Below are 16,000 nucleotides of genomic sequence, written 5' to 3' on the forward strand. Positions count from 1 at the left end.
CTTTAACTTTCAAGAATGGTTATTAAAACCACAGTTTAAATTCCAGGTTCACGCTGTACAGAAGTAAATTTACTATAAGAAAGTCTTACGTAGTGGCTGTAGGCTCGGGTGTGATGAATAGTTATGGCAGTTACACTACCCACAGTACGGCCTGCAAGTATCTTGCTGTACAGGCTCAATTTCTCTTCTTCACGTCGTTCAGTTCTACGTACGTTAGTCCGACAACTCGCAGCTGTGCCGTAAGCTGTTTGCAGTCTCCACCTGAGGCATTTCTGTACAAATTTGCAAGCAAAGCTTCTCCTGCTCCACAAGGGTATTGCCTCAGTCACAGCTGCCTACAAACCGTGCGGCTGACTTCCCACGCTAGCTCTAGGTAGTGTGCCAACTTGCCTTTGCCACGTTTTCCACTCTCAGGAGCCACTCTCGTTTTAAACAAAAGCACACTGGCTTTTACATAACACCTATCTCTTATATTGTTCCTAAGCGTGACCGTTCTTAAATTGTCAAATTTACATTAACTTGAGCAATTTATACATACAAATATTTTTAAATATGAGTTATCTAACATAATAAATGATTTACATACCATTTTACATACATTACTCACATACAATGCAAAGAACTTCAGACTCCAGTATAGTACACTTTTCTACATATACAAAAAATATAGTACCAATATGTGAAAATTTTAAAGCAAAAAATTTATAAAAAAATTAAATGAACTGTAAAGAAATATTGTTATAACTGAAGACACAGTACTCCCTGTCTGCCTCTCGCGGTGGTCATTTCTGCATTACGTAGGGGTGTCTCGGTACTTCTGATGAGGTCGTGCGTAACAGTATACGCAAGCTTTCAGAAGTACTAGATCCTTCCTCGTGGTTAAAGAGCTAGTATGTGTCACTAGGACCCCAGTCTATCAACCTCTATTCCACGAAGGGAACAGTTGGGATTGTGTATATATTTTTCTTTCTTACCTTTCTGTCAGCAGTACTGACGTTTCTGCCGTCGGTAAGGACTGGCCGACAATTCTGTCTCGTAAAAATGGGTCTGTGTGACATTTGTTGATAAAAATATGTTTAGGTGAGGCCTGACCGTAGAATGTACATCGGAGAGATCAGTATTGAGAAATAGTAGTTATTCATTGTCTCATATTTTTTGTTTCAAAGCCCTTCATGAAGGCCATGTGGGTATCTGTATTGACTTATGAAAAGTAACTCAGTCACTTAAATAAGTTTTATTTTATTTCTTTTCTCTTCTTTTATTTTTTATGCCTTATTTTTTGAGGTAACTGACCAATATAAATTTTGAGCAGTATTATAAAGGATTGTTCCACTACTTTCCTGTACCTCGTGTTTCTTCCTTTTCAGCAGTTTATACAATTATAAAAGAATGGCCCTGATTAAAGTGATGTCATACCATGTTGAATACAATGATTTAATTTTTTATTCAAATCTAACATGTCAAGAGGCACATCACATTTTATACATTTTTATGACAAAATATTTAGTTGATGCTTTCTTGTTATTGGGCAGTGACCGTATGATGAACCGTGTGGTCGATATTGGTCGTTTTTGAAGAAGAGTGGCACCGTGGACCCACCAAATTTCTTTAGGGTAATATATGTTCACAGTCCGTCAAATTCGACCAGACTGAACAGGCTGGCTGTGAATGAATATTATTTTAGTGGCTTTTGGTTGTTAAATGGTGACACTCTTACAATACATTGAACTTGTGTGGCACTGTCTACAGAAAATAATTTATTTTATTCAAGCAGCAGGTTATTTTTGTCACGACATTCATTGTTTCTTATTTATTGATTCATTTGTTTACATTCAAATTGAGTCACTGTGGATTAACTGTTAACAGTGAATATTGTTTTTCATTTTTAGCTATTGCGTGCCTGCCAGATTTGCTGTTGTACCCGTTTCTCCTGAGCCACACCACAGTGTCTTTTTCAGGTCCTCTGACAGACCCCAACTTCATTAAAATGTTGAGTTCTTATCCCAGTTTAAAAGCACATCAGTTTCCACCATTTGTCTAAATTCATCCATATTCATGATTTTTTCCTTTGTGGTACTGACTACTATAAGATCTTTTTCACATTCGTGGAAACATCCCTATCTTTGCACTTTAGCCCATGTCAAATTCTAGATTTTCTTTGTTAGGCGACCTTCAGACATTCAGAAGATGTTCCCCATAGAAATACTTTTTCTGTTTAATCAGTTAGTGTCACAGGCTCGGTCTTTCTGTAGATTTCCACACGTTACCTTAAAATCTCCACTGTGATGATAAAAGTCGTGGGATATTGATATACGAGTATATAGGCGGTGGTAGTATTGCATACGTAAAATACAAAAGGGCAGTGCATTGGTGGAACTGTCATTTATTTTCAGGTGATTTGTGTGAAAAGGCTTCCGATGCTATTACGACTGTATTAACAGACTTCGAAAGCAGAACGATAGTCAAACTTTGACGCACGGGTCATTCTATTTTAGAAATTAGAAAATTCCATATTCTGGGATTCAGAGTGACAATATGAAATTTCAGGCATCTACTCTCACCACAGGCAAAGCAGTTGGTCTTCGTGTTATGACCGAGAATAGCAACGTTTCTGTAGAGTTATCAGTGCTGACAGACAAGCAAAACTGCATCAAATAAGACAGGCACAAGAGTTGGAGCCCCTCCACGCCCACACCGGCATGATGGCCAACACAATATGTCTACTGCCATCTCTGCATAAGGGTTAGTATTCACTAAAGTGAGGTGTCACAAATGTGAGTGCTGCGATCTTTGCTTACGTCTGATTAAGGTTAACCATTAATACGCACTGATCTGGAGATATATTGGGTTGAAATTGAACAAAGGGTAGCGGTTTGAAGGGCAGAGGAAAATAAGTGCCAAGGCAAGAGCCAAGGGAAAAAAAAACCTCTGCGATAGTTAGGTCGGGTGGTAAGAGCAGTAGCGGTTGTCTTGCTGCCTGCGATAGGTCGTGCAAGTATAGGCCTTGTTAGTAGTGGGTATCACGCATGTCGATACCTTGACGACGTGCGGTTGTGCTGCTCAATGGCTGGTGCTGGGTGCTGTTGCAGAGTCCTGCTTCAGCGTCAGCAACCTGCAACAGTTAGATATCAATGTGGAAATATGACGAATGTATCCATCCGAACATTATGTCAAAATTTATTGTTAATGGGCAATGGCAGCAGATGATCGCCCCAAGTGCGCTCGCTAAGAGCGCAACACGAATTGTTGTGTCTCTCCCGGGCATGTGACCGTATCGGTCGGATCGTAGATGACTGTGAAACTGTGTCACGGTCAGACAAGCCCCGATTTCAGTTGATAAGAGTGAGTTGATGTTAGAGTCAGTGTGTGGCGCAGACACTTCGAAACCGTGGAAATGGGTTGTCAACAAGGTACTTTGTTAGTTGGTGGTGGCTCCACAATGGTGTGGGTTGTGTTTACATGGAATGGACTGGGTCCTCTAGTCAAAGTCAACCAATCATGAACTGGAGATGGTTGTATTTAACTATTATTTGCAACCGCTCGTGAAGTTCATATTCCCAACAACAGTGGAATTTTATTGATGTCATTGTGCCTTGTCACCAGGTCACAATTGTTAAACATTGATGCAGTGAACAATTTGAGCGAATGATTTGGCCATCCGTATCGGCGGACGTGAATCCCGTCGAATGTGAAGGGACAGTCGAGAGGTCAGTTCTTTTACAAAATCCTGCACCAGTAACACTTCTGCAATTGTGGATTGCTAAGAGACAGCACGGCTCAATTTTCTGCGCAGGACTTTCAGTGACTTGTCGAGTGCACACCACGTTGAGAGTATTACGCCAGACAAAAGAAGATCCAATACTGTATTGGGAGGTATCCCGTGACGTTTGTCACCTCAGTAATCCATCTCTTGGCTAAAAATTTTCCTTAATATCCTGTGTGCTCTTCTGACTAGCGTATCAACTAGTTCCCACGTATTTATAGTCAAAGCTTCTGAAGCGTGTAATCCTTCTGGTCTGACAGTCATACTACAGTCTCTTTATTCGGCTCCGATGCTCAGCTACTTCTTATTAAGGAATTTGTTCATCGGTTGATATGCTCGGTCCATTTTCCAGATCCGATGATTGATAGCTTAGCTTCCTGTTCTTCTGTTGGATTACCTCACACATATATCTAAATTCCTTCACACACTTAATCTTCCCTCCCTTTAAAATAATCCATTTTGGTCTATCATTGCCGTTGGTCTTCCCAAACGAGACCTGTAATCTCACTTTCTCGATCAGTCGATCAATCTTTACGATTGACAAGTTAATATTGTTGCCAAAATGGCTGTCATCCACATAGGCTAAGCAATCAATTTACAGCCCTAGCACGAACTGGTCACCGTTCCCCTTTTTTCGGCCGAGTGTCCTCCTCCGTTCTCAGAGACACACTTGAGGAGGAGTGGGGACGGTCGATCACCTTGTCCGTCGCCAGTCTTTACTTCGAAGGGGTCGGAGATCTCTCCGACGAATTTCATTTTTCGTAGTGTGTCGGCTGGTCTGCCGAATCAGATTTCTGGCTTGTCGTCCACCTCAGATTGTTCTGGGACGTTCAGTTATGACTCACAGTCGACAGAGTAGTACACTTTTTTTAAAATTGAGGAATACACCCATACAGTCATACCTACCAGTAGTCTTGTAGATGCTGCTGTTTTACAGGTTGAAACTTGCTCTGGGCAAAAACAGCCTTCCAGAAGTCAGCCTGGTAATCACCAATCTATTTATGTTCTTATTTGATCTTCTGTGAGTGCTCAGGACAAATTCAGCTCGTGAGTACTTTTTGAAAGTTGCTCGTAGTAACGGACCGGTGTGACAGAGTTGTCAATATCGGACAGGGGCCAGCGCTGGCAGCGCCGCCTGACGAGGGGACGAACGTGGGTGCGGCGCCCCCTCTGGGGCCGGCGGACCACGCCGTGGGGCCGGCGCCGCCCCAGCAGAAGGACGGGGGCGGGGGCCGCCAGCGGGAGGAGGCGGCAGAAGCGGAGGCGGAGGCGGGCCGCCACTACGACGTGCCGCAGGGTGTCGTGCCCGCCCCGCACGGCTACATCCTGCAGAGGGAGGTGAGCCCGGCCCGGCACCGCCGTTGCTTTCCTTTGACTCCGTTCCCACCTCCGTCCTGCGGGGGACACTGCTCCGAAAGCCTTCGGGCGTGGCACTTATAGTGTTGCCCGTTGCTTATTTCAAAGTTCAGATTTATTTCAACCGTGTACTACTAAAAATATTATTCTGTTTTCTCGTCAGTTGCTCAGTGAACTGTTGATACAGAAATCTCAGACTTCTTTTCTTTATTCTGCTGTATGTGCGGAAGTCAGTGATTGAGCACAGTATTATTCAATTCGTATATTGAGGAATCAGTAAACGACACAAAAGAAAAATTTGGAGTAGAAATTAAAATCCATGGAGAAGAAATAAAAACTTTGAGGTTCGCTGACGACATTGTAATTCTGTCAGAGACGGGAAAGTAGTTGGAAGAGCAGTTGAACAGAATGGACATTGTCTCGAAAGAAGGATTTAAGATGAACAACAAAAGCAACATGAGAATAATGGAATGTAGGCAAATTAAATTTGGTGATGTTGAGGAGTTTTGCTGTTTGGGGAGCAAAATAACTAACGACGGTAGAAGTAGAGAGGGTACAAAATGTGGGTTGGCGATAGCGAGGAAAACGTTTCTGAATATGGGAAATTTATTAACATCAAATGCAGACATTAGTCTCATAATTAAATGTTTCCTTCAGACATTTAAGTCTCTTTTTTTTATTATCTACCGTCACAATCGAAGCAGACGAAATGAATTAAAATTTGTGCTGTGGCCGGTACTCGAACCTGGGTCTTCCCGCCAGTTAAGCAGAAATGCTAGCCATTACACCACTGCAGTACGACAGTCACCGTTGCTGCACAAACTACCTGAGCCGAGTGTCCTCCCCGACGCAAACTTCAATTAATTTTTCCCTTACATTTTGTCACCACTGCCAGGGCTCTCTGATATTGGCAAGCACACCAGCATTGGATGTAATGGGACATCATTGTACCATTGGTGATCTTACAGATCTTATAATTAAATGTTTCCCTTAAGTCTCAGGGTACAGAAAACTTCGCTCCTCTAATGTGGGAAAAAATCTCAATTTAATGCTGGAAAAATTGTTTACCCTCACAAGATTCACCAGCGTTACATACTGTGTCAGTGCGTGGGCATTAACGGCGAATGCGTTACTGCACTCTATCTCCTTCGGGAATGTAGTGAAAGATTTTAATGAAGAGCAAACTGTGATTAGATTTTAAACCGTGTTGTGTAACAAAGTATACAGCAGTGGAAAATCCAGGATGTAATAATGAAAATACCGCGAAAAGGAGAGATCGCTACTCACCGTACAGAGGAGACGTCGAATCGTTAACGTGCGCGACGAAAAGACGGCGAGACGGGTGAGCTTTTGGCCGCGAGGCCTCCTCCTGAGTTAGTCGACGTACGCACACGATCTGTGTGTGTGGGGGGGGGGGGGGGGCGAGGAGAGGGGGGGGGTCCTCCCTCTCCCCAGCTACCCCACCATCACCCACCCAGATGACTTTTTCCACCCTGTGTGTACAAAACTGGCCAGAAGCTTACTTGTCTAGCATTCTTTCTGTTGTGCACATTTGCAACTCGACATCTCCACTGTACAGTGAGTAGCAATCTGCCCTTTTTGTAATATTGTCAAAATCAGCAGATACAGTTTTGCGAGTGGGACGACGCACGTGCAGTCTCACTGCTGAATCACTTGTTTGGCGTACTGTCTCGTGCGTGCCTCAAAACTGGAAGCCTACAGAATTAACATTTCGAGGTTTTTCCACTCTCTCTCTCTCTCTCTCTCTCTCTCTCTCTCTCTCTCTCTGTCTCTCTGTCTCTGTGTGTGTGATTTCAGCCATATAGCCACACAAGGTAGCTAAGTGTTTTCCGTTTCTCTGTCGAAGGAGCCGGCAGCGGGTGAGGACGAGAACGACGAGGGTGCCGGGGTGGGCGTGCACCCCCTGGCGGCGGCCGGCTACCCCTGGCGGCCGCCCTTCATGCTGGGCCCGGGCCCGCAGCCCAGGAGACCGCAGGCGCAGGCACAGCCGCAGGCGCAGGCGCAGCCGGCCCCACGCGGCCTGCGGTGAGTGGGGCGGCACGCCCCCGTGTCGGCACGGCGTGGTTTGCCACTCCCCTCCCCTCCCCTCCCCTGCTGCCCTCCTGTCCTTCCCCGATACACCTACACCCCGCTCCGCCGTCCGACATCCGGCACGACGCAGTACCGTTTCCCGACCTCCTGTGTATCCCGGGCAGAGGGAAGCGACCCTCAAATTGAGTTAAGATTTTTCTAAAAAAAAAAAAAAAAAGAATTTAGTGGAGGGTGCAACAATTCCGGGTCGAGGCTGTGAGGAGGAAGTCAGTAAAAGGTTTTAGAAAATTGGAAAGGGATTAGTTATTTTTTTAAAAATTAAGCAATTTTATTGTTTTTGAAAATACTTCCCTTTAAACGAGAGTAGATTTTTGCGTTCCTTGAAACTGGTACTCGGAGCAGTGATGCCCGGCACGTCAGAACCCGGGGTTTTATAATGTTCTGCTGCTTCGCCTAATGATGTAAAAGTTATTCCACACATTTTATCTTCAATTTTTGGAAAATAAAAGAAATCACGAGGTCCTAGGTCAGGGTTGTACGTCGGAGGAGCTGTGGTGCTGATTTTTAGGCAAGCAGATACTCTGTTTTGCTGTATGTGTTGCTGCACTGCCATGCTGGGTTTTCTTTTACTTCTTGTCCTCCTCCTCCTTCTTCTTCATACTGTTTTCCCCTTACTAGCTCTCTCAAAAATTTATGGTGGACCTATATTTGTACCAATCGGCAGTAACGGTACACCTGTCTTTTAATTCTATACTACTGAGCTGGCGTGACCATTTTCTTTTTTTCCCCAGGATCTTAACAGTGAATCCAAGATTCATCACCAGTATATTTGCTGGCTTGCAATATTTACACAGTTTTGGATTTTGTTTGTGCCACTACTCAGTATTGCTCTAGTAAATTCGTAGATGTCTGTCGGTCTCCTTTGAACATTGCTCAAACTGCGGCAGAATTTTTGTCAGTAATGACACTTCCTGGTCACCTGTCATGAAATTTGTCACTGAAAAAAGAGACAGAAAGAAAGAAAGAAAGAAATATCTCTTCTCTTTGTTCTTCTTCTTCTTCTTCTTCTTCTTCTTCTTGTTCTTTTAATTTGCTATGCCAAGTATAAATGGTTGCCTCAGTTGAGGCCAGTTTGCCAGGTGCAAACAGATGTGATGTCTCCACAAATGCATTATCTTTATTGCACACATTAATAATCTGTCACTGCTTTCCTCGACATGTCATATTTATACAATTTAAAGTCTCCTCGTACAAGTGAGAGGTGCTGTGCGCACACAGCAGGAATAGGCCCGGTGGGTATCCTATCTGTGCCCTGCGGGACAGTGTGGGATAAGCTCTGTTATGTTGCTTTACAAAAGAAATGATGATTCAGTATTTTTTAATTAGCATTTTTGTTTGTTAATTAATATGCAATTCAAATGAAGTAAATTTCTGCTACTGAGATTTGAACCGGCTACTTTGCGATTACCGGACCTCGACCGGACATATTCGGCTACCGCCGACAATTCTATTTATTGATTGTAAATTTTGTGTATTTAATAGTAACGAGAAACCTTCTAACATTTAACGGCAATTTTTTTTTGAGAGAGAAAATGGAAGATGCCAGATCACTCCCTTGTTTCCATTATTTGGCAAAAGTGGCCTATGTTTCTACCTTTACCGCAGTTTGAGTTTTTCAGTATTCTGTATTTTCTTTAGAGTTTTAACAGTTTCAATTAATGGTAATGACAGGTAGAAGTCTGTAAACAGGTGCAATAAAACTTCGAATTTGTACTTCTGTGTGTTGCATTATAGCCTGTCAGTGGACCTTTTACTCGACAATTCTAATTGTGACTGAGGTTTTTCTTTATTTCTTACCAGTAGACTGCTTTTTCTTAGCTTTTTTCACTTGTAATGGGGGTTAGGTGTTTTGTCTTTTTTCACCTCTGGCAGCTTATAGTTCACTGTTAAAAAAATTAGTAATATCTTTTCACCTGGAGGAACTGTAAATACTGGCTCACAAAATGAAGACCAACTAAGTATCGCAACTTTGGTAACACGTCTGTTATTTGTGGAGCTGCTGTACTCTTTTCTGTGTGAACAGTGCTTCTGCACGAGGTGTGAGTGTTTTATAGGACTAGCGGAACATTCCAGAGTGAGAAACACTATTATGGGCACTCAAGAGCTGTTTGTATGCCACACCACCTGGAAGTGGATCCCACATTTCACGAAAACTAGTGCTTGTAGTTTTAGTAAACTGAGAAAGACATTTAGCGTTACTTATATCGTGGTGTCTCAACAGTGCACGTTCTTGCCAAGAGCAACATAAGCATCACGTAATGTTTGCCACTGTCCACAGTGGAGTAAACTTCCATGTTGTTCACCATTTCAACAACAGCAGCAGCTGCAGCAGCAGCAGAAGAAGCAGCAGCAGCAGCAGCAACAACAGCAAAAGATCTACATATTCATTGTATTTTTACTTTGTAACTTCTTGTTAGGCTTACAAAATACTTACATCACTGAATTTGTTTTGTACAGATCTGCTGCTGTTGCAGAAAAAAATATAGTAGATCAGTTAAGAAACCAAACGTTTTGCCCATCTCTCAGCGACTGATGAAGCGGCTCACCAGTTGCTCGGTGAAAAGAGATTACAGGTATTTTTATAGAGTCAAAAGTCTATTTGCTGCGGGAAAAGAATCTAGTGCCTACAGTGAAAAGGTGGTTGTAGTTGTAGCGTCGGGGATAGAAGTGGGGCTCTAGGGGAATTGTACTTCACAGTTGGTACGAAGAGTTGCACCTTCCACATGTTGTTACTTACACGTAAGGCTGCAGCGTCTCGCTGCCCTCTGCCCTCCCCGCACATTCTGTACGGCCAGTGGCTGTTCCCTCCCGGCAATGCACGCCGGCCCCAGGTGTATGTTTCCCTTCCTAGAACTGCAGCTGCCTCTTTGCATTTTGTCTTCCTGTCACTGTCTGCCAACTCCTTCCTACTGTTTCAGACTTTTTAGGTGTGAATTATGCTTTAAAAACTGTTCATGTGGTGTTCAGTGTTATGTCTTTCATATACTAGTAGCTGTTCTTAGGCTAGGATTCAGAGCTGAAAGAAATATTTATGTGTGTGAAGTAGAGTTGATATGTAAAAGAAAAATATGGTTGTCAAATTTCTGGGTAAAAAGAAAAAATAAATTTTATTCTCAATGTTTTACAACATGTTTCATTATTTTTTGCCCAAGGTCACGGATATTAGATTGCAGTGGGTCACTATTGAGCATCTGAAGTACCTTTTGCCCAAATGAGAAAAATATTCTGCAAATCAAATCAGAAAAGGCAATCATTCCCTATACAGGACGGATTCCTCTCAAAAAACCGAGAGAGAAAGTCAGTACAAACAGAAGCATCGAAATGGTTCGTTGTTCGAATTAGTAACGAGATAACATTTTACGGAGTTCCGAACTCGGAAGCACGAGACGTCTGTCTAAATGTGAAGTGCTAACTCCTTATTGCACTCGCACTTGTTGGGTCGCAGTGTGTGCTCCTGCACCCCGAGCGGTCTGTCAGTGCTGTGTCGCTGCATTAGGAACGCATGCTTCCTTGTAACCTCTCATCCGGGATGTCTGCACAGGCCACTATCGAGAGGATCTGTGCGGGGAATGGTGGAGATGACAGAACTGATCTTTCACAATTGTCCACCTGACACTGTACACATCGTCCACAGAATATCGTGGCCAGTAGATGAAACAGGTGGCAGGGCACACTCGGGAGAGCGGTAGGGACGGGGGTCGTAGGAAGGCGACGTGAGAGAACTGCCGAGCGCCGGAGGGGAAGTGCCGTTCTCAACTGAAGCTTACGTTCACATTTTTTTGTAAATGTCGAGTGGGTCCCGTCCACACCTACACTTGCACAGTGACCGTTCGAAAACATCTGTCACCTCTACTTTGGTTAGTATCTCGAAACAGTTCCAAAAATTTAGCAGTTTATTTTCGGCTAGCGTGTTAATTATTTGTAACTTCCAGATGAGCATCACGAGTGGCGATTTTTGAGTAAAACTTACACATTTTTCTGGTCGTCATTTTAAAGTTTGTTTCTTTTAGCAAACTGTAACAGAGTTTACAGTGTCTCACCCCACTGACCTGTCGTACGGATGCAGTTGCGAGAGAATTCTGAAACGGTGGTGTATTAAGTTTACTAAGTGAGGAGCTGAGGAATAGTATCATTAGTATCTTGTGAAAAAGCGCATCTTCAATTCAAAACAATCGTGTAGTGTATTTACATACGCTGTACGAAACCCGTAACATTTTTCATTTCACTGTCTAAATATGACCCCATCAAATTACGTTCTTTCACCAAAAAAGTCCGTAGTTAGTGGAATAACACAGTAAATAATAAGTTTTGCATAATAACCGTATGGCAAAATACTCTCCTATCTCAAACTGTTTACGAAATACGAAGAATGTTGCGGATATTTCGTTAGGGCTTTGTCGCTGGCGTGGCATGACCGCAAATGACTGTGGTACATTGGATCGGTTGTCTCAGGATTGGTGGCAGGTAGAGACCTCCACCCGAGTCTAAAGAAAATGGTAATACATTAGCTAAATTTTGTACGCAGTAATGATTATGAAATATGCACTGAATGCAAAATCGTAGGGACCCCCATTTTTGAGTTGAACTTTCTCGAATTTTACAGTGTCTTACTTCCACACAAGTGTCACAATAACTACCGTCATTAACAAAATGATGGGCACGTAATCTCGAACCTGACATATAAAGCAACAAGTAAAGTGAGAACAAAATTTTCTTACCAAATATTTTCTGTAAAATTGTCAGAGAAACATTGCAGGGCACGCACCTCGATTCTGTTGTCGCCAACTGGCCGAAAGGCGGCACACAGTGTCGGAATTCCCTACCGAAGAAACGAACGAACCGGCCTGGCGCTTCAGTCGAAAACTGGTCACTGCGCGTTGCCCACCATATTGTGCGTGGACTCTAGCTGCAATCTGTCCAAAAAGGCAAACGAGGCAAGCACTTCTAATGTGGACACACTTAATCGACGTACTGTATGACTGTGAGGAACCACTCGACACTATCGGAGTCCGTTTAAGAATACGGCCACGTGTGCGACTTTTCCAGTGGCATTGTAGCTGGAAACGAGTGGTAGAAATAAAAGTGCGGCTCGTAAGTGAGGGCGTCCGGTCGGCACCAGACTTCGCACCGCCACTGCGCTGGCGTGGTGCACCTCCTAGGTCGCTGCGGCAGAATGCGCACTGGCCGGTCGACACTTCTGTGCGGCAATATCAGCTATTCGAGTGAATACTGACCTCCAGTTTTTCACGCCTGACCAGAATGTTGCAGTGTTGACATGCGATGTGGATTGTGTGGACAATGAGCTGTTAATCGCGGAGGTAGAAAAATGTCCGTTTATTTACGATCAAATGTGCGGAAGCTATAAAAATGGGTAATAAAGGTGGAGCTGTGCCTAACTATTATTGTGGCCCTTTTGGTGGAGAGTGAGAGAAATAGAGCTGGAAGGGAGATATAATGTCGATTGGTATGAAAACGTAAAAAAATGTTTTATATTTTATTTCACATATATTTACAAACAACTTCCTCTTCGTGTTCCAGGTAGGACAACTATTTAAGATTTTGCTCCGTAAAATAGTCTTGCCGAGGGACTGATTAGTATATAGAGCAGAAACTGTTTACGAAGTGGTCTCTGGCAAGTTTTTCATTTATACTGCCTCTAGTCCCATGTTCAGATGTACTGTCAGTGCCCTCAAAGTTGAAACTATCAACAATCGTCACATAATTAAGAGTTTTGCCACATGGTTTAATTACTGAAATCAACCGATTTGACAGTCACAGCTATCGGAGAATGCAAAATCTGCCATTTATTTGCTAAAATGGCAAAATGCACATTCAATAAAATTCTGTTCTTTAATAACCTTTAGTTGAAAATTCTTTTTGAGGTATCAGGTTTCTTGCTGAAAAAGGTCTCGAAGTTTTCACGTAGGGTAAATGTGTCATCAGCTGTTAACACAAATGGATGAGGTGTAAAGGTAGTGCAGAACTGAATTGCTGTGTAACGAAACACTGTCCCTTGTTTTTCTCGAGAAGTTGCCTCACTGGTGATCACATTTGGCCGTCCGACTCTCGACTACAACCAGTTTTTCCTGCTCTTTGTGGCCAACACAGTTTCTGAAATTCCTGTTGTGTTATCTGCAGCTTGAGTCCGACTGGAAAAAACATTGCTCTCTTCTGTGTCCTCCCGTGCAGAGGCATTTGTTTGCCCCAGTGACCAGCAGAGCTGCCAGCGTACGTCTTCAGTATCTGCGTGATGCAATTAACAATTTTTTACAGAACTATTCTTATTTCAAAATACAATGTAGAAAGTGTCGGTGCCACTCCTAAAAGCAGGTAATATGTATTCCTGGAAACAGAATCCAATTAAAGCCAATGAAAACAAATTGTCGTCACATTTGACTTCCATCTATTTATCAGAGGAAGTTGTCGAGAGTTCAGTTCAGTTCTGCCTAGGCTGTATGTACTGCCTAAGATTCACAAAGGAGATGCGTTTTCGCTACCTGTCGAGAACAATTGTGGAGTGGCCACCTACGATTTGTTTGAATATTCACTGTCTGTACACGGATCCATCGTCAGCAAGCATCCTTACTATATTCGTAAATCAATTGATTTTATTGGCAGACGTAACGAGTTTTGAGAGGGTTGCCCTTTTACAAAAGTACCTTTGGTGGACACTCTACATCACATCGGCATCAGGTTTAGGGCCAATACAACAGTCTTGTACGAATACAAACTCTCCTCAATGTACTATTCCTTTAACTACAAACTTTTTAACGATCTCAGAGTGTTGCTATGTGGAGGCTTTTGTCTTCCACGGTAGAGAATCATTTTATGGAACATTTCGAGGAACGGGCAATCCACTTGGCAATTTTGAAAGAGACAGCAGTTTCGTGACACATCGACAATAGGCTTGTAGTTTGGACTTGACAGTTTTGAAAGAGCCAGCATTTTGGTGATACATTGACAATACGTTTGTAGTTTGGACTCACAATGTGGGCAGTCTGTGAAACTTCCTTTGACGTCTTAACCCCTCGCACGTTTCGAGATCTTATTGGCAGGCATAGTGGTTTCCAGTTGGGTGCTGCACGGAATGCTCTCATTTGAAATATTTGTGCCCCGTGTAGCTCGCACTGTTTCGCATTCTATTTGGTATCGACGAGGTCAGCTTTTGCCTCGGACTTGCGGCAGAAGTGCGTGTGTTGTAGCCTCACGTGCGCTGTGACAACTGGGTACGCCACTTGTGGGCCAGTGTGGTTTTAAGTAGCAGAGGTGCATTTCCACCAATGCACTCCTGAAGACGGCCAGACTCTGTGCCGAAATAACGTGGCGGCAAGTCGTTGACGTGTGGCAGCTCGGCTGAATTCTTGCAACCTGTAATAAGTATTTTTGGTAAGTAGCAACAAGTAGTTTAAGTCTGAACACTTCCTTAGTGGATAATCTAAAGCTGATGAAAAAAGGACACGAAGACAGGTTTGATGTGTTAGAACTTGAATTATTCCTTTACGAATATTAGTTCCATTATGCAAAAGTACTACTACCGTTCCACAACACAACACTTATTATTACTTAACAGATCATACTAGCACAGTAGTGATTGAAATTGCTTGGCAGATCCTGCATTTCTGGCTGTGGCAAAGAGGACCTATTAGGGGGAGAAATTGCTAACGAGATAGCCGGTGGTAGGTTGTGCTTCTGTGGAGTCTGGCCAGAATATGTTTGTTTCTAGTGCTGTTTAAAATATTTGGGTTGTGTGGATTTTGTTCAAAAGGATTAACTGGAATAGTATGCTAACACGCATTTTCTCTCTCTCTCTCTCTCTCTCTCTCTCTCTCTCTCTCTCTCTGTCTCTGTCTCTGTCTCTCTCTCTCTGTCTCTCTCATATCTACGTTTTTTGCATAGCTTATCATGGACAGAAATTGACCCAAAGGTTGATAATGCTGCTTCTTCATTTCCAACACTATAAAAAATATGCAGCTGGATTCAGATATAGCAGAATTTCATTAGAAGGTGATCCATACTAAGGACATTGGAAAACTGCTGTGTGAAATGAAAGTGAAAGGTGCAAGATATGGCATTTGATGGTCAGCGGCTTTAGATGTAGGAAATAACCGAGACCAGATACAAATAAGAAGAAAAAAGTGTAAGAATTAATCGTGATCTTCCTGCAAGATGATGCCGCAAATACTGAATGGTATAAGAAATGTTGTGCTTAGTTGTTAGTTCCTTATTCACCTAATGTATGCGTTGTGAAATGTTGTAGTGATGTAGAAATGTCAGATTGTCTATTATTATTATTATTATTATTATTATTATTATTATTATTATTATTTCTTTCCTTTCTCAGACGTTATGTCTGGTTAAAAATGGAAAGTGACGTGGACCTCGATCAAGTGTGACTTCCTTTTAACTGTACGGTATATATTACATTGCATTTAGGAACTTTCAGGTAATTGAACATGTGTCAATAATTACAGATTTCTGTTATTATTATTATTATTATTATTATTATTATTATTATTATTTGCATTTAAATATGACTTCGTGGTCATTTTTTTCCAGACAGCTTTACGCAATGAAAAAGTGTATTTAGTTTGCTAACAGTTATAAGTATGTGCTACATTGATACTAAATAAGCAGCAAGTTTCTGAATAACAATACATCTACAGAATACAAGGATGTGCCTAGAAGGAATTTTTTCATATTACTTTGAGAATTTGGGTAAGTGAACAAAGATTTTTGGTAGCGGCATTACGAACCTCTTTCGGAGATAAA

The 16,000-nt window shown here is 42.5% G+C and overlaps 1 protein-coding gene across 7 annotated transcripts in view; it reads left to right on the forward strand.

Moving 5' to 3' along the window:
* The window catches only part of LOC126295263 (Golgi integral membrane protein 4-like), a 128,735-nt gene that overhangs the window by 89,227 nt on the left and 23,508 nt on the right, over nucleotides 1-16,000 (forward strand). For 6 of the 7 annotated variants that reach the window (XM_049987675.1, XM_049987674.1, XM_049987677.1 and 3 more), the window contains 2 exons: nucleotides 4,877-5,101; nucleotides 6,987-7,165. In XM_049987675.1, coding sequence (XP_049843632.1) covers nucleotides 4,877-5,101; nucleotides 6,987-7,165 — 404 coding nt within the window. The remainder of the gene's footprint in view (nucleotides 1-4,876; nucleotides 5,102-6,986; nucleotides 7,166-16,000) is intronic. The other variant, XM_049987680.1, reaches the window with a different exon arrangement.

Source organism: Schistocerca gregaria, chromosome 11, assembly GCF_023897955.1.
Source record: "Schistocerca gregaria isolate iqSchGreg1 chromosome 11, iqSchGreg1.2, whole genome shotgun sequence".
NCBI lineage: Eukaryota > Metazoa > Arthropoda > Insecta > Orthoptera > Acrididae > Schistocerca > Schistocerca gregaria.